General features: G+C 32.0%; 2 protein-coding genes across 2 annotated transcripts; both read right to left on the bottom strand.

Annotated features, from left to right (window-relative positions):
- Positions 1-1,660: 1,660 nt before the first annotated feature.
- On the bottom strand, positions 1,661-3,572 carry LOC123204111 (RING-H2 finger protein ATL48-like). The gene is made up of 2 exons (XM_044620669.1): positions 3,408-3,572; positions 1,661-2,056 (listed from the first exon to the last, which is right to left on the bottom strand). The coding sequence occupies exons 1-2, from the start codon at positions 3,481-3,483 to the stop codon at positions 1,884-1,886; spliced, it is 249 nt and encodes an 82-aa protein (XP_044476604.1). The 5' UTR covers positions 3,484-3,572; the 3' UTR covers positions 1,661-1,883.
- A 7,998-nt stretch (positions 3,573-11,570) lies between these two features.
- On the bottom strand, positions 11,571-16,357 carry LOC123203902 (protease Do-like 9). The gene is made up of 9 exons (XM_044620376.1): positions 15,628-16,357; positions 14,885-15,084; positions 14,613-14,793; positions 14,248-14,439; positions 13,844-14,076; positions 12,514-12,615; positions 12,368-12,418; positions 12,164-12,268; positions 11,571-12,061 (listed from the first exon to the last, which is right to left on the bottom strand). Exons 1-9 carry the CDS (start codon positions 16,229-16,231, stop codon positions 11,963-11,965), a joined length of 1,767 nt encoding a protein of 588 aa, XP_044476311.1. The 5' UTR covers positions 16,232-16,357; the 3' UTR covers positions 11,571-11,962.
- Positions 16,358-27,607: the final 11,250 nt, after the last annotated feature.

The raw sequence follows: 27,607 nt of genomic DNA, 5'->3' as shown, positions 1-27,607 counted from the left end.
TTCCAAAATAAGGCTAGTTGGTTCAATGGGTTGGCTAACAATAAAGTTACAAGAGATTCCCACGACAGGAAGCTTGGGTGGGCTTGTCTGACTTTCCATGTGTTGCTTGGTGCGTTTGAGCTAAGTGGGAGTTGGCATTGTTAGGCTGCTGAGTGCTGGCTGGCGGTTTAGAATGTCTAAGATGCAGCAGTTAAATGGACAGGACCCTAGAAATATGTTGTGGGCAGTTTTGTGTGCAAAAACTACTCTGATCAAATTCAAACACATGTAACCACTTGTAACTGTCTTATCTATGTGTGCTTATAAATAAGAGAATGTGCCCTACACCATGTAATAATTCTTGATACAGATTAATAAGGGTTGGGAAAGAGTTGCCCGTAAATGCTATGCTTTGTAATTTACTTGATGCTATTGTTGTGTTGATTATGCTTGTTGCCTTGATGATGATTGCTGCCTGTAAGTCATGAGCGTGCACCATTGCTGCACTCTGAATCCGCCATTGTTTGACTCTTGCATTATTCTGACCATGACCCTAACACATTTGAGTAGTTGTTGAACCAAGTTAGACAGGACTTGACAGCACCATAGGCGTCAATTGCAAGCAGAATCAGTATCAAAGGATTGGCCCTGTGACACCTAGCCTCATGTACTATGCGGTGAGGCAGTGTAACATAAATCTGTCTCTCTCCTTCTCTAGTATGCTCTCGCCTGCCCTTTTCTGACAATTATTAACAAATCCTCCTACTTACACATTGAAATAATCATTCATATAATTAAAGAGTTCTTCTTGCGCCCTGCAACGTATATATTTATGCACCCATGTTGATGAACTGTTAACCATCATAAGAGTCATCTCCAGCAAACGTCCGCAGCGGCCAGAATTTATTATTTATAACTCTATTAAAATGGCCATATATATATATATATATGCAAATCCCTGAAATGAGTAAAGCATGGAACCATGCATATCGTGGGTCAATTGGAAAATGAAGAAAAATGATGCCGAAATGTGTTGTACCTAGCTCGCATGGACAAGAAAGTTAATGCTCTGAAAGTATAAGGTGGTGATGGTGGGCTCAATGTATGAATTTCCTTGATCATCACAGCTACGCTGGATTAGAATTTTGCAATTTTTGATCAAAGCATATTCTTCACATCATTTTCCTGCAGCTGCTATATCTAGCATGCTGAATATCTTATAGTATATTTTTATTGACCATGATAATGGTCCACGTATTTGAAGGATATGACTGAAATATAAGGTTGCTTCAAAGAGACGGCTGACAATAATTCAGAAATCATTTTATTTTCAAAGGTTTCTGCATGTAGCAGCAGAATTATGATGAATATGATAAACCATGATGGGAAAAGTCCAAAGTGATGAAATTTTCTTGGGTGTGAGTAGATTTGTGAAAAACCAATCTCATCAACCCTCATAAAAAAGAACATGAAGTTCACAGAAACCATGGAAAATCAACAGTTCTTACAGTCATGCAATTCGATTAAAACATTACTTTATGAACCAAGGCACATATTCATTGAAAATAAATCAATGTTTATGGAACACATTTTCCCAATGAACCAAAAAAGGAAAATGTAAGGGAACTCATAGAACAGAGAATTACAAGGCTCAACATTAGATGATTAGATGCAGAATAGATTAACTAAAGACACTCTTTTTGAGGTTATTTTATTTGAGCATAAGCATATAAAACATAATCAGTCCTTGGGAGTACAATAATGTGACTGCAACAATGTGTTACCTTGAATTTGAAGAAAGAAACATTGAAAGACAACTGAGATGCATCAGGGCCTCAAGTAAATAATTTCAATCATTATGAGAATTCATATAACAAACGAGAAGAATTCAAAAGCATTTTGGTCTAGCTCGATTTCCATGGATTACCTCCATAGTAATAAGCAGTGCCTACCATGAGGGCCACCGTAGCACCTTGGACAACCACTCTTGCTCTCATTAACTTCTGACCCAAGTGAGAATTGCCTTGTCTGAAACTAATTAAGCCAGCGGTGAGCACTCCTGCTGTCATAAGTGCACCTGTGATACATCAAACAAAGTTGAAATGAACACAGAGCACTAGTCTAAAACTTAAAGAGCACATTCACAGTCTTGTCTCTTGTCTTAGTTGAAAATGAAAGTATAAGATTTGACCTAGTTTAGACAGCTTAACCATCAATACTTGCAATGCAGCCCAGCATGAAACTCAAATTCTTATCTAATATAACCTATCAATCTGACAAGATTCAGCTCTGGGTCATCAAATCAGATGATAAATGGAAAGCTAGGATGATTTGAGTAGATTTCAGGTTCAAAATCTCACCAAACAAAAGGCTACAAGTAACAACAGCTGAAATGGGATAATAATACAAATGTAACATGATCTTCGAGAGCAATCGAAAGGAGCGACTAAAACACCACACCAAGACAAAAAGATAAAAGAAATAACCAAAGTGACTGAAACACTTGAACAGATAGAAAAAAAGTATAGAGAACATGATGCAAAGTAAAAAATCTAGACCTTTTAAGCATCAAGTTGGAAGAAAATCCTTTCTAAGAAGGATCCAAATAGGTTAGGCTCAAGTAAGCTTGTCTGAAATTTAACCAAGAGCACACAGATTGATCCATTCAATGTTCCAACAAAACAAGTATGAATATGATTATTCATAGCCTATTCGGCTAAAGTCTTCAATCTTGTGAGAAACTCTATAATTAACCCAAAACAGTTGGTTCGGCAACAAGACTGCATGCTGCCAATTTATGTACCAACTCAGGGATCCAAAACTACATGTAACCTTACACCTATAAGTGATCCACTCTCAGACAAAAATTATACCTGCTATTGCCACCAAAATTTTTATTGCCTTCTCCAAGAAGCAAGAAAAAAGCATGACAGTGGAAATTTCATCTTTTACAAACTAGTAATTTCAATGCCCGCAGCACCAACCCAACATTTTAAGAATTCATCTCATCTAAGTTTCGGTGGACTCATTTTGGGGCAGACAAAAAATAAAATAAAATTTCAAAATGCAGATGATCTAACTTGTGCGATATGAAGCGATCCAGTTTCCATCATTAATGGACTTGGGATAACAATTTACGCAAAAAAATTAAAAAGAAAAAGCTTTTCATTTACTATTGATTGACACAACGAATTCTAAAATCAGCGAAGTAGATTTTGTATATTATCTTCAAAGCCACCTATTTGATCTTTAATTGAAGAAAATTTGTGCAAAATCCATATGGTAAGAATCCCAAATCCATTCACAAAATTTGCGATAAGCATAAACAAAATCCACATTAACATCAAATGTCGATTAACAAAAAATTAGACACACAAATAAGGGACAAAATAAATAAGAAGAAAAAGTGTGATGGGAACAAAATATACCAACAGGAACAAGAGGGTTTCTGACTCGCTTCTTCTCCTCCAATATGTCCTCCAAACTGGGTTCCATCGCAACCATCTTTTCCGTTCAACTGATTACGAACTAAATGTCGGGGTTCTTGGTGGTAATTTCATTTTGGAATCAAATTGTGTAAATATAATAGGGTTGTAGATTCTTTCTAAGGCCATTAATTAAAGAATTGTGCTATATTTGTAATTTTACACATAAATAATATTATATTATTATATGAGTAAATTGATAAAAATTAAAAATAAAATAATATTTAATTATATAATAATATATTATTATTTATCTATAAAAATTATGCACACAATATTATTATTAATTAAACTGGCATATATACAAGGAATTAATATCATCGCACATTTTAATTTAACAATAAAACTATGTATATTCATTTTAGGTACACAAATATATACATATTTATATATGTCATCATGTGATTGAATGATTTTGAATTAAAAATAAAACAATAACCAATCATATGATGATACATATGAGTGTGTATATATTTATATACCTAAAATGAGTATACATAGTATTGCTCTTAATTTAATCCTAGTGTATTTATACAAACCAATATCATACTATAAATTCTAAAAATTCTCATTTTCACAAGTAGTAAATTCCAATTTTAAAATTCAAAACAAATGCGAGAAATTTATTACATCTAAATATTTATTCGAACATTGATTTTAAATTTCATTTATGTGATAATTGTATATTGTTTTTTTTTTTTTTTGATTGTTTTGAATTGATTTTATTAATTTGAAATGTCTTCTCAAATTAAAAATGATAGAAACCAAGTAAATATGATTTTTAGTTGGAAACACATTACCGGCGAACAATCATTTTACAATGTAAGGGTTAATTGATATTTTATGATTTAGAGTTAATTATTGTTTTCTCGTATGCCAAATACGCAATATGTTAGAACTCTTTGGTTAGATAAGAATTTTTCAAACAATTATGTTTTTTAAGATTATATTTGTTAAATAAATTATTTATGAAATTATATATTATCATTATAAAATTATTTAACATGTTGAGTTTTGTTATTGTTTTGGTACGGTACATAGAGAAATGGATAAAGAATAATTGGTAACTAAATGGAATATGTTGGAAGGAAAAAAATGACAAAAATATATACAAGCACAACATACAAGGGATTAATTCGGTTAATAAGCAAATATCTTTATATTGATCATAAGTGGAACTCTACATATAAACATGAAACCAAAAAATGTGAACAATAGGTTGTCTATTAACATTGTGAATGATGATAACATTAATTGTTTTACTAGTCTTTCTCAACAGTTGAGAAAATTCATTCTTATTTATGTGAGAATTATCCTTAAATCAATAAATGCATTCTCTTAAGACCACCAACATTGATGTTCAACATTCAAATTATGATAAATAGCCATCAAAATGTTGATGAGGATGATATGACGAATATACACAATGTCGATATATTATCAATTGTAAAAGATTAGGTATGTGAAGGGAAAGAAAATGTTTCAACTAAGGATTTCTTTGACTATGGTGATGAAATTAATGATATTCTCATCAAGAAACTTTGTTGGACTAGAAGATGAATTTTCATGATAATACTGAGGGTACGAGTAGTTTTCCATTTGTAATTTTGTTAACTTGCATGTCTAAGGTTGTGACTGCTCCTAGTGCAATTCATTGGTTACCTCGTGTTTAATGCCCAATGAGCGAAAAGTGGCACACAGTCTTTCGAAGTGATGACATTTTCACAAACAAAGATGTTTTATAAGATGCACTCAAATGGCATGCTTTTGAAAAGGGATCCCAATATAAATTTTATGAATCTACAAGATCTATATGGGAGATTATAAATATTCATGAACAATGTAGATAGCATGCACAATGAATAAGGTTAATGGATTGTGACTATTTTGAACTTTGTCGTATGAATACTTAACATATATATCCAAGGGATTAGATAATGTCACGTTATAGACAAGTAGGCGAACGAGTATTAGGACAAATATTTATAACAATGTTTTGTTATGATTGATCATGTAAATCAATCGAATGAAATCATTTTCGATGTTACAAACATGTATAAAATTGATATATCATAAGTGCAAGCATGAAGAGGAAAAAATTAAGCACTAAAGGCATTGAGAGGTACACTAGAGGGGTTATTCATGTTGTTACCCAAGTATTACTATAATTTAATTCTTTGTAACCTTAAGTTAGGATTATCAAACATTGCAATGGATGATGAGCAATAATTTAAGTATTTTTTCATGAAAATTGGTTGTTCTATTCGGACATTCTAAGGTAACATGAGTACAATGTTTCTATTGATAGTATCTTCTTAAATGGTAGATATCTTATGTATCATTAACATTCTAAAGTAAACATTGCAATCTACTTACATCACCGAATTAAGGACCTACAAATGTGATTATTATATATTTTCTATTTTATACTATCATTGTAGGATCGAATGACCTAAGAGGGGGGGTGAATTAAGCAATTTTAAAACAATTTTTACCAAATTTGAGAATTAAAGTAATTTATTTAAATCAATAAATGTTGTCTATTTTTAATCTAATTTATGAGAATAACTAAAATATTTCGAATAATCAATACAATCAAAATAGCATAACATAAAATATGAGTTTAAGGGAAGAGAAAATCAAACACGCAATGTATAGTGGTTCGGCTCAACCCGGCCTACGTCCACTCCTCCAAGCTTTCTCCTTTTGAGTATTTCACTAATCTTTGATTGACCAAAACCTCAACCAAGCTTTTCTTCACAACCAAATAGCTTTCAAGGTGCTATTAACCTTTACAAATGTTAAATCTCAATTTCTCCTACTAGAAATTTTCTAATCTCTCTAAGAGTGAATCTCACTCTTTTATAGTACGAATTTTAGTACGAAATTGAAATATGATCTCTCTCAAAGAGTGTATATGAAAGTTAAAGCTTAATACAACCCAATGCAAATAAAATTACAAAGTGTATGAGCAAGGGTTTTGATTAGAGAAAAGAATTTGCAAGTGAATAGCTCAAAACTAATTTGCTCTCGAATATGTGAAAGTTCTTGGTGGCAAAAGTTCTTTTCGAACGAATTTGATTCGGTTTATATAGGGGAAAATAAGGAAAGTTACCGTTGTGCACAAATAATAGTTGTTTTAGTTTTCCAAAAAAAGCACAATTCGATCAACCGGATGTGATGTGGCACTCTCATGGTGCCTATGTGGCATTAGCCGTTAAAAAATTCAAACCAAAATTCGATCGACCGAATTTTTAAAAGCCAAAATACATGGCTTCTGGACAATTCGGAAGCTGCCATCGAAGAATTCGGTCGATTGAATTCTATTCCATTTTACCCCCTGAATTTTCAAAAATTATTTTGACCCCTAAAACTTTGAAAAGTGACAATTTAACTCATTTTTTAAAATTCTTTCAAAACCAACTTTAAGATATAAAAATGTAGATCACAAAACTTCATCATTCTAAATGAATTAATAAACTTTGGTGAAAAAATCGGCTTAACCCAATAAGTTTGAAAAATGACATTTTAACCCAAAATGTGAAAGATATGAAAATGAGTTTTCAAGTGAGCTATCCTATGCAAATAAATATTCTAATCAAAACAAATGCTCCAAATTACAAATATATCTACCTAAAACTTGAGTTTTTTCTTCAAATCTTCAAAAATTCTTCAATTGAGTCTTCTCTTTCGTTTCCATCTTGAAACTCTTTCAAGTGCAGTAGATAAATATTTGCAATCTAAGCTCACACTCAAGTAAAATCATTAGTTAATATGTGAAGAGACATATTAGTTTGTTATCATCAAAATAAGAGTATAATGACTCATTGAGTCAACAATCATGTATACATAATTTGTTGATGAGTATGTTCTTGCATAACCTACTAACTTTCTAAGTTTATGTTTTATTAGATGTCTTTATTCTTGGAAAAATTTACTTTTAATTATGATTGTTTTTATGTAGAACTTTCATTAGAGTTTATTCTATTTCTTATACTTCATTCTATCATGTTTACATAATTTGTTAATGACTACAATCTTACGTAACTTATTAACTTTTAAAGTGTATTAGAGAATGAATATGTCACCACACAACCCAACAATAAGGAAGAAAGTTTGACCTTGTTTGATCCAAATAAGAGGACAAGAAAGAAGGAAAAAGGTAAAGATGTTGGGCTTAAAAGGCAGTGGACTAAACAGGAGGACATAATATTAATTGAAAGTTTCCTCATTGTTAAAGAGAGCCTACATTAGAGGCCGAACAATAGGACTTTTAGAGTTGAGTATCTAGTGCAACTAGAGAAGAAAAAGAAGGCTATGCTTCCATTTAGTGGATTGAAAGTTATAACTCACATCGAATTTAGAGTAAAATTATTGAAAACACAATACAATATCATAAATAAGATGATTGAGAATGGAAGTGGCTTCGAATGAAACAATGAAGAGAAATGTATTGCTGCTTCGAAAGATGTGTTTAATGATTGGATTAAGATAAAATTGAATATTTCTTATTTGAAATATATTTTCTTATATTTCTATTATGACTAATTTTAAATTTTGGTTGTTTAATTTTTTGTTGAGTCATCCTAATGCGAAGAATTTAAGGCACAAACTTTTCCCACACTATGACTCGTTAGTCATCGTGTTTGGAAAACATATGGCCATTAGTGCAAGAGTTGAGATAGCAACTGATGTTGTGGAGGAACTTGATACAGAGAATTTAGATAACAATGAGGATACAATGGAAATTGATGTTGAGTCTGATAGTGACAATAATGTTCAAGAGAAAAAAGATTTAGTCGGATCAAACTGTCAAACAATGAATGAGAGAGTAAATCAAAAGACTGCAAGTAACAAGAAGAGAAAAAGAAATGATGAAAGCTTCTCAACATTGGTTGAAGAAATTGGTAAGTTTGGGAAATCTTACAAAGCTATCCAACAAGAAATACACGAGATTGCCTCTTATTTCAAAAAAGAGGTTGAAGGAAAAGATAGAAGAATGAGTTTGTTTAATGCTTTTAGAATTGGATGACTTTAGTAGGCAAGAGTTGCTCGATGTTGGAGAGCATATTATAAAGGAGCAGCACAAAATTGATTATTTCTTTCAACTACCTATGGATTTCAGGAAAGAGTATGTCATTAAACAACTAGTTGAATGTCATATGTATCATCCCTCTTTTGATCCATAAAACAATCATCTATAAGGATATAGATATCTTGATAGCTTTTGATATGTAAATAATTGATATTATATTGTTTACAGTTAGGTAATACCTATGATCGTTTGCTATGTTTTTTTTGTTGGAGGCAAAATAGGTTTAAGTTATGTAATTCCACTTCATAACTATATTTTGTGGGATGTTATGCCAATGTAATGAATTAATAATGTCAGTAATGTTTCCAGCTCCTTTTCCAAGGAATTACATGATATCTATATTTTGTGGGCTAGTATGTCTACATAATATCTATATTTTGTGTACAAGTAACTGCATCATAATAGGACTTGGTTAAGTGCATGAAATTTTTTTATATTGCTAATTGTCTAATTGTTAATTGCTAATACTTCCTTTTATTGTGCTTTTGTTATTTAGTAATGTTTGCTATGTGGTAACTTGTACACCTATTCATATGTTCTTGGTTTTGGATCATTGTAAATTTTGTGATTTGCAGAATTTCAATGTTGTGGTTAACAGTTTTGTTGGTTAGTAAGACATGTACAAGAAAAATACATGATTCATTCAAATTTCAAGTCTAACATAAGATTTCATTATATATATTGTGGCTTTAATTTTAGTTTTGCATTTAGTTGTTTTGTTGGTTAGTAAGACGTGTACATGAAAAATGCATAATTCACTCACATTTTAAGTCCAACATAAATGGTGGCTTCAATTTCAATTTTGTGATTAGTGGTCTTGTTGGTCAGTAAAACATGTATATAAGAATGCATAGTTCATTCAAATTTCAAGCATGGTTTGTAGAACCAAACCAGATTGATTGGTCAATCCAATCGAACTCCGAACTAGCTAATCAAATGGTTACTATGTAAGAAAAAACCGTTTTGAGTATATTTTCGAATTGAACTGCAGCTAGACCAATGGTTCATCACTGGTTCATAGATTAGGGCAGTTCAAGGCAGCTCCAATTTAAAAGAGAATATAAACTAAAAAAGAAAAATTGTTAAAAACCTAATTAAAAAAGTGATTATGTTTTTTCCACTTTTTATACTAGGTCGCCCTAAAAAAAACACACCCAAGCTGTCTAGTAATCAACAATGACCACCATCTTGACTGTGATGACACTTGGTTGTTCTCCCTTACCATGCATGACAAGAAGTCAATGGCAGTGGACTTTTCTATCAAAGTCTTCTTCTTTAAGTTCGACTTTTCCTATCGATAAATTTACTGTGAACTTTGAAGTTCACCATGGCTAATTGGATGAAGACTATAATTCAAATTTGAACAAAAATAGATGACCTAAAGAACCCTAATCGATGGTAGACAAATGGAGAAAAAGATGAGACACTTTTGGAATCGGAAGCTTTTTATTTAAAATGACCTAATTCATTCTCGTATATGGTGTACAAAATGACAAAAGCAACCCATCAATTTCTAGATATTTTTGTTTAAACCCTGCATTCTTAATATTTTATCCTTATACATAGATTTAAATTCAATGCATAAATAACAAAATTTTTTTAGGTTTTATACAAAACTGAAAATCTAATTGAACAGGCTGGTCAAAATGGTCTAATTAATTTGACCATAACCAGACCATAAAATGGTTTATGGTCCAATCCAATTCTTAAAACATTGATTTCAAATCCATCATAAGATTTTATTATATAAATTGTAGCTTTAATTGCCATACCAAGTTATAACTTTATTGTCCTTCTTTGTATTGTTTGAAAACTTGTTTACAAAATGTAAGAAAAATTTTTATGAATATATATATATATATATATATATATATATTTATTTATATATATATATATATATATATATATATATATAAATAAATAAATATATATATATATATATATATATATATATATATATATATTTATATATATATATATATATATATATATATATTTTTATATATATATATATATATATATATATATTTATTTATTTATTTATTTATTTATTTATTTATTTATTTATTTATTTGGTGTAATATTTTGAGATTAATTAATTATGAGAATTGATCCCATAAAAGAATCATATGTATTATTAATACGAGAAATGTTTTAGAATATGCATAAGAAAAATATATTTTCAAACATTACAAACATTAATTTAATTAAATACAGTATTAATTTATGTTCAATAATTGTTTAAAGGTATTTAGGTGAAAATGCATTTGGTATTCATTCATTATTACCAACCAAACACAATACTCATTTATAAATGATAATATAATAAAAAAATAGTAATAATTTATATTTAGTAATCTTTTAAATTATCTATCTTTTAGTGATAATTTTTCACTTTTGAAAATAAAACATTTTTTAAACCAAATGCCCCTTCAATTAATGTGTCTATTGTGCATTAATTAATTTCACTTGGTGGAAAACCACTGTGTATATAACAAATTGTATATTATAAAAATTTTTAAGTAAAACATCGAAATTTGGTGGAAAGCCACCAGACAAAGGACCGGATGTAAGCCCCTCTTGGGAGGGGATGTCCAAAATAACATCTATCCAGGCATCATGGAACAAGAACAATTAATATTTACCCCAAAAAATTGTATATCATAAACACTATGAAACAATAGGTTGAATTCCCCTGTCATCGCCAGACTCAGAGGATGAGAGTTTTGGTTCGTTTCTTAATTTATTTTAAAGGCATTGTGTTTGGGAATGTCGTGACATGTGGTGTAGCAGCTTGATGCCTTAGAAGAAAAGGACCTGTTTTTGTTGCCTTGTTCAAGCCTGTTAGAAGGTAACAATCTCCTTGCTTATTATCTTCCATTGGGCACAAAAGTCCTGCTTCCGGCACCTAAAAAGAACAACAGATGAAGAAACCTGACACATTCAAAAGTTGAAACATGCTATATTCTTTCCCGTGAGGTTGGTTAAAAACAATCACACTGAGACATGACTGGTTCTGACACTTTTTGGTTGCATTCATTTTTACAAACAAACATTATATAATCTCTCAATATTACAAATGGCTGAGATATCTCCAAATTTTTATATATGAATGAACAAGACAAAAGTTGCTGTCCGCTCAAATTTTACAACCTGCATGTTTTCTCCATTAATGGTGAGCAAAAGCTATCCATTATCTGGGAGCTGTACCCTCACCCTTGTATTGTCTGAGACCCCCCATGACTCCATAAAACACATCTAAGAAATTTCTGATATATGGCTAGCAACTCCACCCTGCATGAGTTACTATTTCTTTAAAGAACATGCAGAAAACAAAAATTGCAGTGAGTTGTGACAACTATGAAAATTGCCAAATTTGGTGAACCTAGAATATGATCAAAATTCATTTCTTGAGATCATCAGACATTGCTGAAGGTATGCAATGGGTTATAAGAATATCTGGGGTCGCTGCTTTTGCAGTCTTTGTCTGGAGGACCACCATCTGCACACAACATTTTTATCAATATATGAGTGGCAACATGTCTTTGCATCCTCAATACATGCATATTCAAATATACACACAGGGAAGGAGAGAGAGAAGGACCTGATTATATTCTAGATCGAATTTCAAAAATTCATCATCACAATTCTCTACCATGTTTGCCAAACACTTCAAATTCTTCACAGGCTTACCATTAAAAGAATGAACCTACAGAGTTTGGCACAATTAAAAGTATTTAAACAACTGATATATTAAGCTATTCAAACACAGGAATCAAAGCAGTTGCAACAGTCTTTTATTCCTCACCTGAGTATTAACAATGTCCTCATATCCAATATTAATATCAGCTACAAGCACCTACCACAAATTTCCAGGAAATAGTAGAAGGTGAGAATGAGAGGATCAACATAAAGCCTCATCATATCCTTAGTAGCCCAGAGAGAGAAAAGAACCTGAGAAACCACAACAAGCTGCTCATCCGGTGACTGTGGCAGTGAATATAAGAGTTTGTCCAAAAGCTTGACTGGGGCTTCATATCCGTAATCTTTTCCAAACTGCAAATATATGGAAAAGGAACTTACAGCATGTTAGAACATTCAGAAATTTCACAATCACAAACATTAAGTAAAATTTCTCCTAATAGAATGAGAAAAAACAAATAAAGTATCAGCAAAATTTTCTGAAAAACAAAAAGTCACTATGGCACTGGCAGGATGAAAATAAAAGCTTCTTCCTCAGAAAAAAAATATGAATGACCTAAACAGAGTCCACAATAGTCCAAGATGAGAAAATGTGTAAACTCTAATGTAATTGTACAAAATCACGGGAACCAATGGAAACACTTCAAAGATAACAGACTATACAATTAAAATATTCGCATTTTTTCCTTCTATACCAGTTTTGGTCTTTTATGTATAAATCAATATTAGAGACGTTAGTATAGAGCCAAGACACCAAGAAGGCCTCAGGACATACAGTTAAGTTATTATCTGGGATCTGAACATAAAATATAATTATGTGGATAAAAAAATAGAAGAACAGAGTTTTCATACATATTGGAGAAGTTAGGACCTATTTAATTTCACTTGCACACAAAAATTCCATATCAATCACATAATGGGCCTGTTTAGCACAGTTTATGATTATAGGAATAATACAACTTATGATTCTTGGACAAAAAATATAATCCAATTGTGTCTGTTTGAACAAAAAATATAAAAACTGATTATTTGTGTTAAAATATTGAACATACTTATACTTTAGCTTTTGGATTAAAAATGTAAAAAATTCACTAAATCGGATCATTCAGAAAAAGCTAACCTTGCTAGCTTTTAGATATGGCTTAAATGATCTAAAAATGTGATTATAATTCACAATTAGATTATTCACATAAGCTATTCTAAACATGCCATAATTGATTATTTAATCCACTAAATCTGGATTAAATAATTTATACCAAACAAGCACAATATTTTCGTGTAGCAATGCAAAATCTTACAATACTTGATGAATGATCGAAGAGAATCTTGTATCTACATAGAAACCAAAATTTTCACAATAACCGATGAATATCAGTTAAGACATTTATGATGCTAAAGATGGAATATTCCACATCATATTCAACAATGATTTAAGCAAAAAAAGCTTTGAGCTATTACAATGATCATAAAACAGCAATAAAGCAACAGAGAATATATTTAAGGAGCTAAAGCTTTCAAGTCATTGTTCTAGACCACAAAACTATATATTAAATGTATGCCAGTACCAGTGTAGAGTACCCACCTCAGAGCGAAGATATGGAACAGACACTGTCGAAAAAACAAGCCCTGCAATAATGTAATATGATGGAGGCTTCCCTTTGTTGTGAGATGGAACAAGCTTTCTACGTGTGGCAAGTTTCATGTTGAAATTGAGAATCTTGGAAGCACGGAGAACTTGGACTGCAGCACTATCCCCAGTATACTTTTGGGAGACAAGACAACTAAAGCCAATGCGCTCTCCATGCCGAAAAGGGACTGAAAATTCAACAATCAATGGACGAAAGAGCCAAGTCACAAAGAGCACAGCAGTACTCTTGGAAGTATTTCACTTGTCATACAAAAATACAATATAAACAAGCACACAAAAGCATAAACAAATTTGTACATATCAGATACAACACACGAAAGTGAGAAATCTGAAGTTACCAGTTCCATCATTGGCAATATCAACCCCATCAAAGCTTAGAATGATATCAGATGGCTTCAAAACCTCATATTCCGGAGCAGTAGGATCAATCCTTCGAATACGGACACCTTTCTGCTCAGGCTTCATACCCATTGCCATACGCAAATCAGGATTTTCCATTTTCTGCCACTCAACTCCAAGAACAGGGAATCCTATATTACAAAAATTAAGTTTTTCAAAGTCAGTGCTAGAAATGATGAAGCAGCATATACCATAACAATTACAAGATTAAAATTAATTACATGAAAAAAAAAAAAAGCACTGTAATCAGAACCAGCAAAATTTGAAAACACACACAAGCATGTCAAGGCTGCAACCAAGTAACCTGTATATGCTGCATTCTTCTCATAATCCTGGATGAAATGCATGATAACTGGTGTTGGTATGACATAACCTATGTTTTCCACGTCTTCATGCTTAAGAGACTGAAATGCAATGCCTACACAATTGCCTTTATCATTAAAGGCAGGCCCACCAGAATTTCCAGAATTTATAGCAGCATCTATCTGCAAAAGGAAGAACAGGAACGGAAATTAGATCAACATCTCAGATGGCTGGCAACAAATCTACCAATATCTAGAAATGTAATCCCAAAACCTGTAGACCCAAGAGCTCAGTAGACCCGTGAACATAGGATAGAATCTCTATACGTGATACAACACCACTCGTCACAGAAATAGTATCTCCCCCAATTGGATAACCCACAACAGTCACAGCATCTTGAAGGGCAGGCAATTCTCCAAACTCCACTGGTGATACTCCTTCCCAGAATTCATCATCATTGACTGTAAGCATGGCTGCCACATAATGCAAGCCAAAACTCGCATTCAACACAAGATTATCATCCAAATCATTTTAAGCAAAAACATAGTTAAAAAGACTTCTAACATTCAGTACTAACAAGACAACTTTAATCTCCCAACATACAATCGCAAAACCTACCATCCTCTTCATGCATAATATTTAAATGTTTCTACATGTTTAGTTCATCTCAACTATGGACAATACACACCTGAAACATATAGACAATTCTTGCACCAGTGAAACTAACCTATTCTATTGTTAAAAATATATAAACAATCCAAAATACTGAAATTTCCCAATTATAACAACATAGCTGAAGTGCTAACTTTATTTAACGCATGACCTATAAAGTGGATCCAACAGTTAAGATATGTAAATGGGTCCCGTTATATCATACGAATGATTCAAATTTAATCTTTGATCAGCTATCATAAAAAAAAATAAACCAACTAAACCAGACTCTATAACTAGTTAATACACATTTTCAACTTTCAACCACAATTAACTTTCCAAAAATAAGCTACTACATCCCTTACCAATATCGCACTCGGTCCCGATAGCAAGCACAGTAGCCAAGAACTTAGTGTCGGAGCCTCTTTTCTTGAGCTTAACCTGCGTGTAATGCTCCACAGAATGTGCATTTGTCAACACCCTCCTACCACTAATCACAAACCCACTACTACTCGAACTGTACTGTCGTTTCCTCTGCCACGGCAACGAAAAATTTGGCTCCGTGTGAACACAAAACACCTTCACAACAGAGTCCATAGCCGGTACAACTCTGGCCACGGCCGGCCCCCCTCCAACAGAATCCCCACCATTTTCCAACGGCCGAGAAACCCCCACACCGGAACTGCGTGGAAGCGGAGGCGGTTTATCCTCCAGTGTTTCATGTTTCGGAACTTTCTTGGGACGGCCTCGGCGAGGACGGTGATCGGGATGCTGCTGGTGGTTGGTGGTGGTCGAAGTCGTGGTGGCGATGGTAGAAGGATTAGTTGTGGGAATTATATCGACATTGGAGACGGAGAACACGTCGTCTATTGCGGCGGCGGAGGAGGTTGTGGTGAAGGGAACATCTAGGGTTTCCTGTGGAGCAGGGATTTTGGGTTTGCGGCCGCGTTTGCGTTTAACGTCAGGCATTTTTGGGATCTTGACTAAAGGCTTTTATTTGAAAGGTTTCGTTTTGAGTAGGTTTACGCGTTTTAAATGATTGCAATTTTAATCATTTAACCAAACCTAGGGAGGGAGGATTCGTAAGGAGATGAAGAAAAAAAATCTAATACAGTGACTACGAGGAGGGAAGAAGAGGAAGGGGAGAAAATGCTTGATAATTGGGCCGCAAATTCTTTTGGGCCAATTTAGTGGCTTTTGAATTTGAAGGTGGCTTGAGACAACATTTTTAAAATCTATATTAACATTTTAAAAATCTATATTAACAAAAATCTATAAAATTACAAAACTAATTTAAACATTTAATATAAATATTAATTACTAATCTAATTTTTTAATAAGAATATGAAAATGTCCTTTCTAACACTATAACATGTATGTAGTATTCGTCCAAACAAAATATTCTTGGAAGTTATGTTCGATTTCTCAAACCAACCCCTCATCCATCCATCTTTGCCACTCATTTCTCACCACTTCACATCTCTCCACTGATCCTACTCCCTCTAATTGCTAACAAATTATGCATGGACCTTCCACCAACAATAGTATTTGATTCAATCTCGGTATTATCACGCAAGTAAACCTCCCCCTTGGTGCAATCATAAGCACAATTTTCTACCAAGAGAAAATGATGAAATTGAATCTTAGGGTTTGTAAAGTTTTTCAGACTCTCTCATGCATGTCATTGACCCCACAAAGACTACTCAACCTACAATTTGTGACTCTTGTGTTTTTATCTTTTTCTTCTCTAAAACTCTCTCTCTTTTGTCAAGTTCCTATTTGATTATTCACACTTATCAAATTCTCATGTTTATATCATTTCCCCTTATCGAACTTCAAACTTGAGTCTTGTACAATAAGGGCTCGTTTAGTTAGAAGATTTAAAGAGTATTTTGATAATTTATCTTATATTATTTTCATTACCTTGTTTGGTTTGTAAAATAATAAAAAATTTCAATATTTTTTTAGTATCAATGATGATATGACAGGTAATATAAGGTAATTTGATTACTACATTTACCTTAAATATTAAAATATTACTATAATAATCTTAATTATTATTACATTTTTATTCTTACTTATGAAATTTTTAGTACAAACTTACCCTCAACTATTAATTAAAATAATAAATAATATGAAAATTTTGGTTCATATCTATTAATCTTTGATATAATAAATAAAATAATATATTAGTATTATTTTATTATTTCTAACCAAATACAATAATTATTTATACATACCAATTTTATCAAACATAGTAATAAATTTATACTCAGTAATCTTCAAGGTAATTTATCTTCAAGGATCAAGGTAATATTTCAATTTTAGTAATAAAATATTTCTCAAACCAAACACTCTCTAACATCATATGATATTACGACGTTGATTGGAAGTAGGAAAATAGATTTGAGATAGTTTGCACCCACCAACACATCATTCATTCCTTACCCCTAAGGATGGATCTGAACCAAATCGAACTCAAACATAGATTAGCTCGAGTTCGGTTTGAATGATTTTAAAGATATTTTGAGTTCGGTTCAAGTTTGTAAAGTTAATCAAAATGAAGGTTCAAGTTCTGTTTAAAAAAATTTCAAGTTTGAATTCATAGCTCAAATTCATGGCTCTATTTTTTAATCCGAATTTGTTGAATATTTAACACCCACTAATGATAGCCACTGTGGCCAAAGAGATGTGGAAAGAAAATGGTTCTCTCATTCTCTCCACTGATTAGATTTCTTTCTCATATATTTTGTCTCTTTTGTCAATACACCAAAGTTTAGTGTTATTTTCTTTTTGTTGTTTTTTGTTTGTGTGAAGAAAAGAAGCAAAAAAACTATGAGAGAAAGTGACAAAAGAAAAAAGAAGAAAATGATGGGAAGAAAATGGTGGAGAAGAGAGAAAAGTGTCAAAAAGGAAAATGGGGGAGTGAGGGTTAGAAATGTTATATTGTTGGAGAGAGAAATTTCCTTTTTTTAAAGAGAAATTAAGTTAAATATCTTTCTTTTTGCGGAAATTAAATTAAATGTCTAAAAGTAAGGGGGGGATAAGTAGAATTACCCAAAACTCTCAATATTAAGTGAAAATACCCTATTTTTTCTGAAATAACCAAACTACCCTTATATATAAACAAAGAATTTTACATATCTCCCTCACATTTCCCACGGATTCATTATTGAAATTCAAAGAAAAATTGGGTCTCCCACAAGTCTTCCATAGGCACAGCATTTTTCATATTTTCTGTTAACTTTTCGTGTTTTTCAACGAACGGAAATGACAAAGAAGGTTAGTATATCATCTCTACTCTTGTTTAGATCAATTTATTGTTATGATTATTGAGATTTGAGAGAGATTTTGAGGTTTGAATTTTTAGGGTTCCAATTTTGGACAATGCAAAAAATGTTTTGATTCTTGATTGTTTTGCTTGAAATTCTTGAGGGGTTTTGTGTTATAGGATGTGTGGATTTGATTTGTGTTGAAATTGGAGGCCAAAATGACGATTTTTGGCCAAACAATGGGTTGGAAATGCTGGAGATTGGGTTCGTGGGAACAATGGATCCCACAGACCGAATTAAATCTCCCACAGGCAGGAATGATCACCTTAGGATATGGAGAATTTTGCTTTTTCAGAATATTAGGGCCTTGGAGAAGAAGGGGAAATCCACGAGGGTTTGTGGGAAATTTTACAATAAACTGTAGGGAGATCCGTGAAAGGTGAGGAATCAGGGGGTTTAGGGGGGGGGGATTGACTTTTTTAAATCTATAAGGTCTATAGGAGATTAGAAAATTGATAAGGAGGCAAAGAAAAATATAGACCTGTTTGAGAGCAAAAACTTTATAAGGGGGTAAATTGATATGTTATTCACCTAAGGTTTTTCGATGTGTAGTTTTCAAATTTCATATCTGTTTTTTCAGTTTTAGGGTTTTTTGGTATGTAGTTTTCGAATTTGATGTCTGTTTCTTGATTTTCGTGCTTTTGTAAATATGTTTTACGATCTCATTATGAAATTCCGATAAATTTTCTGTGTTTTGTCATATTGAGCTAATTTAATGTTCATTTTCAAATTTTTACATTTTAGGATATATCGATTCGTATCTTTTAGAATTCTGAGTGATTTTTCGATTATTGACATTCTAGGATTTTTCAACATATAAAATTCGAATTTCAGTTTCATTTTTTTTATTTTTGTCATTTTAGGATATATCGACTCGTATTTTTCAGATTTTTTAGTGATTTTTCGATTATTGATATTATAAAGTATTTCAACGTATAGAATTCAAATTTTAGTTTTGTTTTTTCGATTTTTGTCATTTTAGAATATATCAATTTGTACTTTTTCAGGTTTTTGAGGGATTTTTTAATTGTTGACATTTTAGGATATTTCATCGTATAGAATTCAAATTCCAGTTTCAATTTTTTTATTTTTATCATTTTAGGATATATCGACTTGTACTTTTTAGATTTCCGAGAAATTTTTTTATTGTTGTCATTCTAGAGTATTTCAACGTATAGAATTTGAATTTCAGTTTTATTTTTTCGATTTTTGTTATTTTAGGATATATCGATTCATACTTTTCAGATTTTCAAGCGATTTTTTATTGTTGACATTCTAGGATATTTCAACGTATAAAATTCAAATTTTAATTTCGTTTTTTTGGTTTTTTTCATTTTATGATATATTAACTCTTACTTTTCAAATTTCCAAGAGATTTTTCTATTATTGATATATCTAAGGTATTTTAACGTATAGAATTCAAATTTTAGTTTTGTTTTTACGATTTTTGTCATTTTAAGATATATCGACCCGTACTTTTTAGATTTCCAAGGGATTTTTTGATTGTTGACATTCTAGAGTATTTCAATGTATAGAATTCGAATTTCAGTTTTGTTGCTTTATTTTTGTCACTTTAGGATATATAGACTCGTACTTTTTAGATTTTCAAGGGATTTTTCTATTATTGACATTTTAAAGTATTTCAACTTATAGAATTCAAGTTTTAGTTTAGTTTTTTTTTATTTTTTGTCATTTTAAGATATATCGACTCATACTTTTTAGATTTTTAAGAGATTTTTTGACAACTTGTAATTTTTAGATTTTTGAGTGATTTTTTTATTGTTGACATTCTAGGATATTTCAACATATAGAATTCGAATTTCAGTTACCTTTTATTTATTTTTACTTTTCGCATTTTACCTCTATTTTTTTATTTGTCATTTCTATATCTGTTATATATCTGTTTTTAATGAAATTCTTACAAACTTTCAAAGTTTTTTTCAGGATATTTCTCATAAAAGAAAATGTGTCGAAGGCAAGTTACGAATCCCTGATGAGTCAGGACATTTTCAAGCAGATGTGATATATCGTGTCTAACACACTGCCATGCTAAAGATTAGGTTAATACTGACCCCTGAGCAGCTTTGATTATTCGAGAGGACATGTTTCAAGCATCTCTTTCAACTACTAGCTATCAAGTTCTCCGAAGTGTGGGTACACTCATTTCTGCTATGACAGCTACACCGAGGCATAAGCAGAGATGAGTTCTAGTTCATTGTTAATGGGTGGACGTTAGATTCAGCCTATACAAGTTTGCTTTGATGGCGGCGCTACCATTCAGCCAACTCACTACATTTTCATCATAAATTTCTCGTTCATTCGGATATCATTTTAGAGATACGTATTTTTAGGGCAGTCAGAAAGTCTAGTATCAAGATATCGAACGTGTTTTCTTGGCTAGGCTATGGGGGGATGATGATATCGATGCCATCAAGATGGCCTTGTTATATTGCCTCCATATGGTATTGTTGGTGAATAATCGATGAAAGAAGATATCTATAGAGTACCATCAGTTGGTTAATCATTTGGATGGATTTAATTCTTGTCCTTGGGGCATTTCAGTGTGATGGATGGTGCACGAGTCGATGTCCCAGGTGAGTGACAGAGTCTGTTTTGGTCATATGCTTGAGATGCATAAATATGACCTTTACGGATTTTCTTTTGCTTTTCAAGTAAGTTTATATTTCTTGATTATCTATATTAATTGGCAAAAACATAAATTGATTGAATTTAACCATTAATGGTTCTATTGCAGTATTGGATATTTGAGACGATGGACACCTTGTATGATTAGATTGAAATTATTGATATCTATGCGTCTCCACGGATTTTTCGATAGCATATGCATGATGTTCCTATTTGGAGTCATGTAGGCACTATTTTCACCAGTGATCAGGTATGTAATCGTTAATTAATGAGTTAATTGATACCTTGATTATTGCAAATTTATTGAATTATATATCTAAATGAATAGGATGATATCACTATCTCGCTCTGTTTATCACCGATTGAGGACGCTAGACCATAGTATGCAGATATTCTTTTGTATATAGGTATATTGGATATGTATTCCTCCTCATCATCTTTGGTGCCCCCCTGACTGGAAAGGGAGTTTCTCTAGTGATGCCACTTGTAGATATACCAGTCAGTAGTCCTAAGACACATGAAGAACCTATTTAGCCTTTTGTTACGGAGTAGCCTTTATGTCCTCCTGTTGTTCAGACACCAGCCACTGAGACTGCACACCTTTCTAAGGTTTAAGACCGTGCTCCTCCTCCCCCCCCCCCTTCCGGGGTACATAAGAGTGTCCCATTCTTGGTGTCCTCTCAGATGACTCAATTAAAGGATTATCTGACTTATTTAAAGAAAAATCATCATGCGTACGCGCCCAACTCCAGTCAATCAGGTTATAAAGCAACATCTCATTTATTCCTTATATAAATTGTATATTGTTGTCGCTCTAATATTTATATTAACTACGTGCAAGTACACACACCAGTGTCGGGATGACCTCTCCCACTGATAGGTCAATTCCATCCCGTCACATATATGAGGTCTGTATTTAATTTTTGATGATATTTATTATAAAATGTTGTTATTATATTTTATATGAAATGTCACTGATCAAGTTATTATTACTATTCCCTCAGGGTAGTCGCTATGAGGGGGTCTCAATTAGCCCTTCTTTTATATCACCTCTTCGATCCAAGGTTTGTCATTTATCTTTGTTATTATATTTTTAATTAATTGTTTTTGATTAATTTTTTATATATATTTGTATAGGGTTCTGGCTATAAGTGTGTTTCAGTTGGTCCTTTGGTTGCTTCAGATCTCGCACCTGAGGTATGAAAATTATTATAGTTATTATATTTTATATGGAATATCATTAACCAATTTGTTCTTTTCATTCGTATAGGGTATTGGTTGTGAGGCTTTTTCGATCAAGAGTTCTCCCCGTACACCTTTCTCGACCATAGATATAATATATTTTTTTATGAAATGTCATTGATCAATTTGTCTTTCAAATTATTATGTTTATTTAAAATGTTTTGTCTCCTTTTTAGCATGAACGGTTGTGGTTACTTGCTTATATCCCCAACTCCAGTAAAAGGGAAATAGATATTAGTTCACAAGGGGAGGACTTACGAGAAGATATTTCCGATGGAAACTAGGATGACATATATCCATTATAATTAATATATCTTCATATATATTGATCATTGACAATATAAAATTAATTTTGTAGTCCATCTAGGGGGTACGAATGGTTGACTTGACTACGATAAAGGATTCCCCCATCAAACCTCTTCCAACATATATCGATAAAATAACATTAATCGATTAAATCATAATCATTACTTAAGATTAAATATTGAATTAACAGTTGTATGTTTTTCAAATGATTTGTAGTACGAATGGTCGAGTCATTCAGAAGGATCTGCTCGTTCATACCCCATATACAAATCTAATCAAACCAAGGGTGAAACGACAACTTTAAACCATTTTATCCTCTACTGTAGAGTGTGAGGAATCTTTACTCACGTGGTACACCAGAGCTACAACATCGATGAGCATGAAGTTTATTTCATAGGAGCAAAGTCTAGAGACAGTTTATGGAGGATTGTTGTGGAGGTACCAAGTGGCTAACAAACGATGTAAGTCGCACTTACTATATAATTTGGTTAAAAGTTTTATATATTGGTCAATAATTAACACAATTCAAGTTTTTTATATCCATTTTAGCATGTCGATTCTTTTTTGGTCATATTATGTCAACACCAGGACGATCAACAAGCCATCATTCCACAGAGTTGGATGACGGCCCACACCTTCTTCGTGGGATATATCGGGATGACATTTGACAATTGGCTCACCACACCGCTAGAGGAGTATTAGTTTTTCGAGCTTTTCACAAAGATGGTTGAAGCAAATTATACCTTCGGTTTGTTTTACAAACCATGGGGGAAAGTCGATATGGTATAGTATAGTAGTATTTCCATTATAATTTACTTTGAATTAAATTATATACTACACGTGTTCTAATTTCTCAATATTTATAGGTTTTCATCCCTATAAACTTCGACTGCACATATTGGGTAGTCGGAGTTATGGATTTTCGTAATTTTTTTATTATGATATACGACTCCGAGGTATCATACTCAGGGAGTTTAAAGTGTCTCGTACGACGGATGTGACCATACACGACATTCATACTAGTGTTATTAGAGACGACGAATTTTTGGATAGTCTCTGGGTGTACATCATAAGGCAATCAACTGATATTACGTTAAGCGGAGGGTGTCCTCTAATACGACAAGGGCTCTAGTGATTGTGGCATTTATAGGTTATGCTTCATAAAGTGTTTGGCATTGTCATAGAGCATGGATATTCCCCAAGAGTCGTTCACCTCTATGCATCGGCATTTAGCCCAGCAGTTGTATTTTTATAGTATCGAGTAAATTACGGATGTATATTTATTTTGATCATTGTTTTTTTTCACTGATACGAGAGTTGTTATGTGTGTGTGTGTGTGTGTGTGTGTGTGTGTGTATATACACATACATATTGTATATGTTTATGTATATGATATACATTACCTATCATTATATATGGATATGCATTTGATTTCATTTTTTAAATAATTTTTTCATGGAAAAAATTATATGAGAGTAGTATGATGTTATTAACTTAAAATTAAATAAAATTATGGTATTAGTGATATACTAAACTATTTTCAACATTAATATCATTATTACATATGAAAATTATCGAAATAGCATTATTCCATTTGAATCCTCAAGCGGATTGATAAATTATATAAAATAAAAAATCAAGATATCATTTTGGAATGATACTTTTAATTAATTGCATGGACTTGATCATATTATTAGTTTAGAAATAATATTGAATCAATAAATTGCATAAATTTTATAAGTTAATGTATGATGCTACATTTCATCGTTCGAACATAGTTCAGTTTCAATAACATAATTTATTGATTTTTATAAGTTAAACTTCATACACAAGTAAATCACAATAAATTATTCACAGTAAATTTATTATATCACATATGAACATAGTTACTCAAATGAAATAATAATCAAAATACAACGATTACACATAATTTGAACAAAGACATAAATCATATAATTAATAAAACTAAACAAAAGGTTGTCAAGATCTCGATCATTTATCTTTTCTGGATGAACTTTGTAGGACGGAGCTTGAAACCGGTGATGGGCTTTTACATTAGGTTCAAGCATGTCTTAGTTGCTTACAACGATTACATATCTTTAGTGTAACATTTTCCTTCTGTGAAGGACGTCGATTTCTATTGGAAAGACAACCCTATCGACGACGATCAAGCATGAAGGGCAGGATAACTCTTTCTTCTAGTGCATGCAACTATTCTAATTAGTTTCCAAGAAGGTTGACAAGTTCTACATACTTTGTATAGTAGACCTCAATCCTAAAGAATTGATGAACCCATGCATTGACATTTGTGAGTCTCATATGTCTTGCAACAGTAACGACATACTTACATGGAATATGTGAAAGTGAAATTTTCTGCACGTACAAAACATTTCATTGAAGTCCACAATGTCCATGTATCTACCAAAATCAACAACTTGAAACCAAAGAGTTGTAATTGGTCAAACTTCCAAGCACGCAAACTTTAATACATGATAACTGATCTTCTCCTCTGTCTATGAGGTAACAAAGTTGGGGTATTCATCTACAATTTGAAAAAAAAGCAATAACACATCTATTAATAACAAACATAAGAGAAGAAAGACATGCTCAAATAGATAATAATAATTGGGTACGTACTTGCATGGTTTCTCCTCTTATAAAACCATCGTTGTAATGTGTCTTAACAAGCATTGTGATAGGCAGACTTTGTGTATGTCTAACAAAGGCATTAAATGACTCTACAATATTAGTTATCATTATATTATACCAATGCCCCGGAAAATGTGCCCTACTCCATCATTGAATTCCTACCTCACGTAGATAAGTCCCAGCTTAAGGATTCATCACATCAAGAGATCATATCATAGCCTCAAAATCTATTTCTGTATATGATTTTGTGGCTTTCCAATATGCACCCGCAACCTGTAAGAAAATAAATAATACGAGAACTTCATGATCAAAATTTATAAAAAGCTAAACGAAATAAAAATTTTATAGATGTTTAAACACGTTACCTTTGAGTCGTGTTTATACTTTGATCGCATGTCACACAAAAGATTATGGCAACAACACTCATGGTAGACATCTGGAAAAACTTCAACCATCGTAAGGTATATAGCATGATGTCAATCCGAGATTATCCCTAACTCGAGAATTGCATGAATGCATTCTTTAACCTTTTTGAGAAACCAACCTCACGTATTGTGATCTTCTTTTTTACTGACACCGAAAGCAATTGGGCATATTTGGTTATTACCATCGAGGTCTACCATAAGGAATAAATGAAAAGATATTGACCTTTAAGGAAAGTAGTATCAATGCAAATAATAGATCGAAGATATAATCTAAATGTATAAACAGAACATCCTAATGCCATGAAAAAAAATACTAAAATTGATGTTCATCGTCCGTTTCAATAACAGTAACGGTTTCTAGATTAGTACGCTCAAAATTATAGCAACAATCTGGTAAAAGCATAAATGATTCTTCTGGTGAGCCCTTCAATAAATTTAAAGCTTAATTTTTTGCCCGTCAAGCCTGTGAATATAAAATATCAATTTTATACCGGTCGATGATGTCGACAATTATCTTTTTAGGTCGATAAATTTGATCAATCAACACAAACTTTGATCTCATTAATTGACCTAAAGTTTGGGCCCCAATGTAATACCCTTAGGTATGTTTCAGGGGTATTTATGTCTTTTGATCATGTTTTGAGATATTTCTAATTTTAAATACATATATATTTACATGTATGTGTGTTTTGTTTTTATATATATATAATATGGACAAAACAAAAAAAAATAAAGTTGTATATACATATATATGTATATATATCCATATCTCAAGAGAGAAAAGACAAAAAGAAACATTTTAAGCCTTCTTTTCCATCTTTTCCTGTCTATTCTAGAAGAAGACAGATTTCTTCTTGCTTTTGCTGTGTTTTTGAAGAAAATTGGGTGATTTGGAAGGGTTTTGGAAGATAAATAAGAAAAGAAAATAAGAGGAAGCACTTTGGGAGCCTTGGTAACCAAAAATCTCTTCATTTTCCCTTTACCTATGTTTATATATATTGGATGCATATTATATGAATATGTTAGTATGGTTTGGTGTTAATTTAAGGTGATTTTGGTGATAAAGGAAGCAAAACAAGGAGGAGAGAGTCAACTTGCAAATATTGGCTTAAAACAAGGTAAGGGTTATTATCCTTGATATATTTCATGTTTTATGCTTTTGGTTCCTTGAATCTATGTTATAAATGATGATTTTGAAGTTGAAAAATGTTGTTTTGTCATTTAGGGTATCTATGTGTGTGATTTTGTTCATGGCAGAGAGTTGGATAATATTTATAATTTTGCCACTGATTTCGTCTCATGTTTTGACTGTCTTATCTAATGAATTATGAGTGCTATTATATCTTGTTGGAAAGCTCTTTGAATTCTCTTTTCAGTGTTATATAGCTTGTATGAATTAGAGACCGTTTGGACTGTTAAATGGCATGAACAAAAATATTGTCTTACCAAATAAATAGTGAAGACAGTTTTTTGCCACTGACTTCATCCCACGTTTTGGTTGTCTTATCTGATGAATCATGAGTGTTATTGTAACTTTTTCGAAATCTATTTGAATCCTCTTTCTAATGATATATAGCTTGTATGAATTAGAGATCATTTGGACTATTAAATATTGTATGAACCAAAAGGACTGCTTTACTAAATAAACAGAGAAGAGAGTTTTTTGCCACTGATTTTATCTCACGTTTTGACTGTCTTATCTAATGAATTATGAGTGATATTATAACTTGTTGGAAAGATCTTTC

The sequence above is a fragment of the Mangifera indica genome, chromosome 20 (genome assembly GCF_011075055.1).
Source record: "Mangifera indica cultivar Alphonso chromosome 20, CATAS_Mindica_2.1, whole genome shotgun sequence".
Taxonomy (NCBI): domain Eukaryota; kingdom Viridiplantae; phylum Streptophyta; class Magnoliopsida; order Sapindales; family Anacardiaceae; genus Mangifera; species Mangifera indica.
The sequence above is the reverse complement of the archived record's forward strand: the minus strand, read 5'-3'. Positions and strand labels throughout refer to the sequence as shown.

Excerpts from the sequence above, each read along its gene's own strand:
- LOC123204111 (XM_044620669.1), bottom strand. The coding sequence starts at position 3,483 with ATGGTTGCGATGGAACCCAGTTTGGAGGACATATTGGAGGAGAAGAAG. Across the intron at positions 2,057-3,407 it reads AAACCCTCTTGTTCCTGTTG|GTGCACTTATGACAGCAGGA; the intron begins GTATATTTTGTT and ends GATGTATCACAG.
- LOC123203902 (XM_044620376.1), bottom strand. The coding sequence starts at position 16,231 with ATGCCTGACGTTAAACGCAAACGCGGCCGCAAACCCAAAATCCCTGCT. Across the intron at positions 15,085-15,627 it reads CGGGACCGAGTGCGATATTG|CCATGCTTACAGTCAATGAT; the intron begins GTAAGGGATGTA and ends ATTATGTGGCAG. Across the intron at positions 12,419-12,513 it reads AGCTTGTTGTGGTTTCTCAG|GTGCTTGTAGCTGATATTAA; the intron begins GTTCTTTTCTCT and ends AATTTGTGGTAG.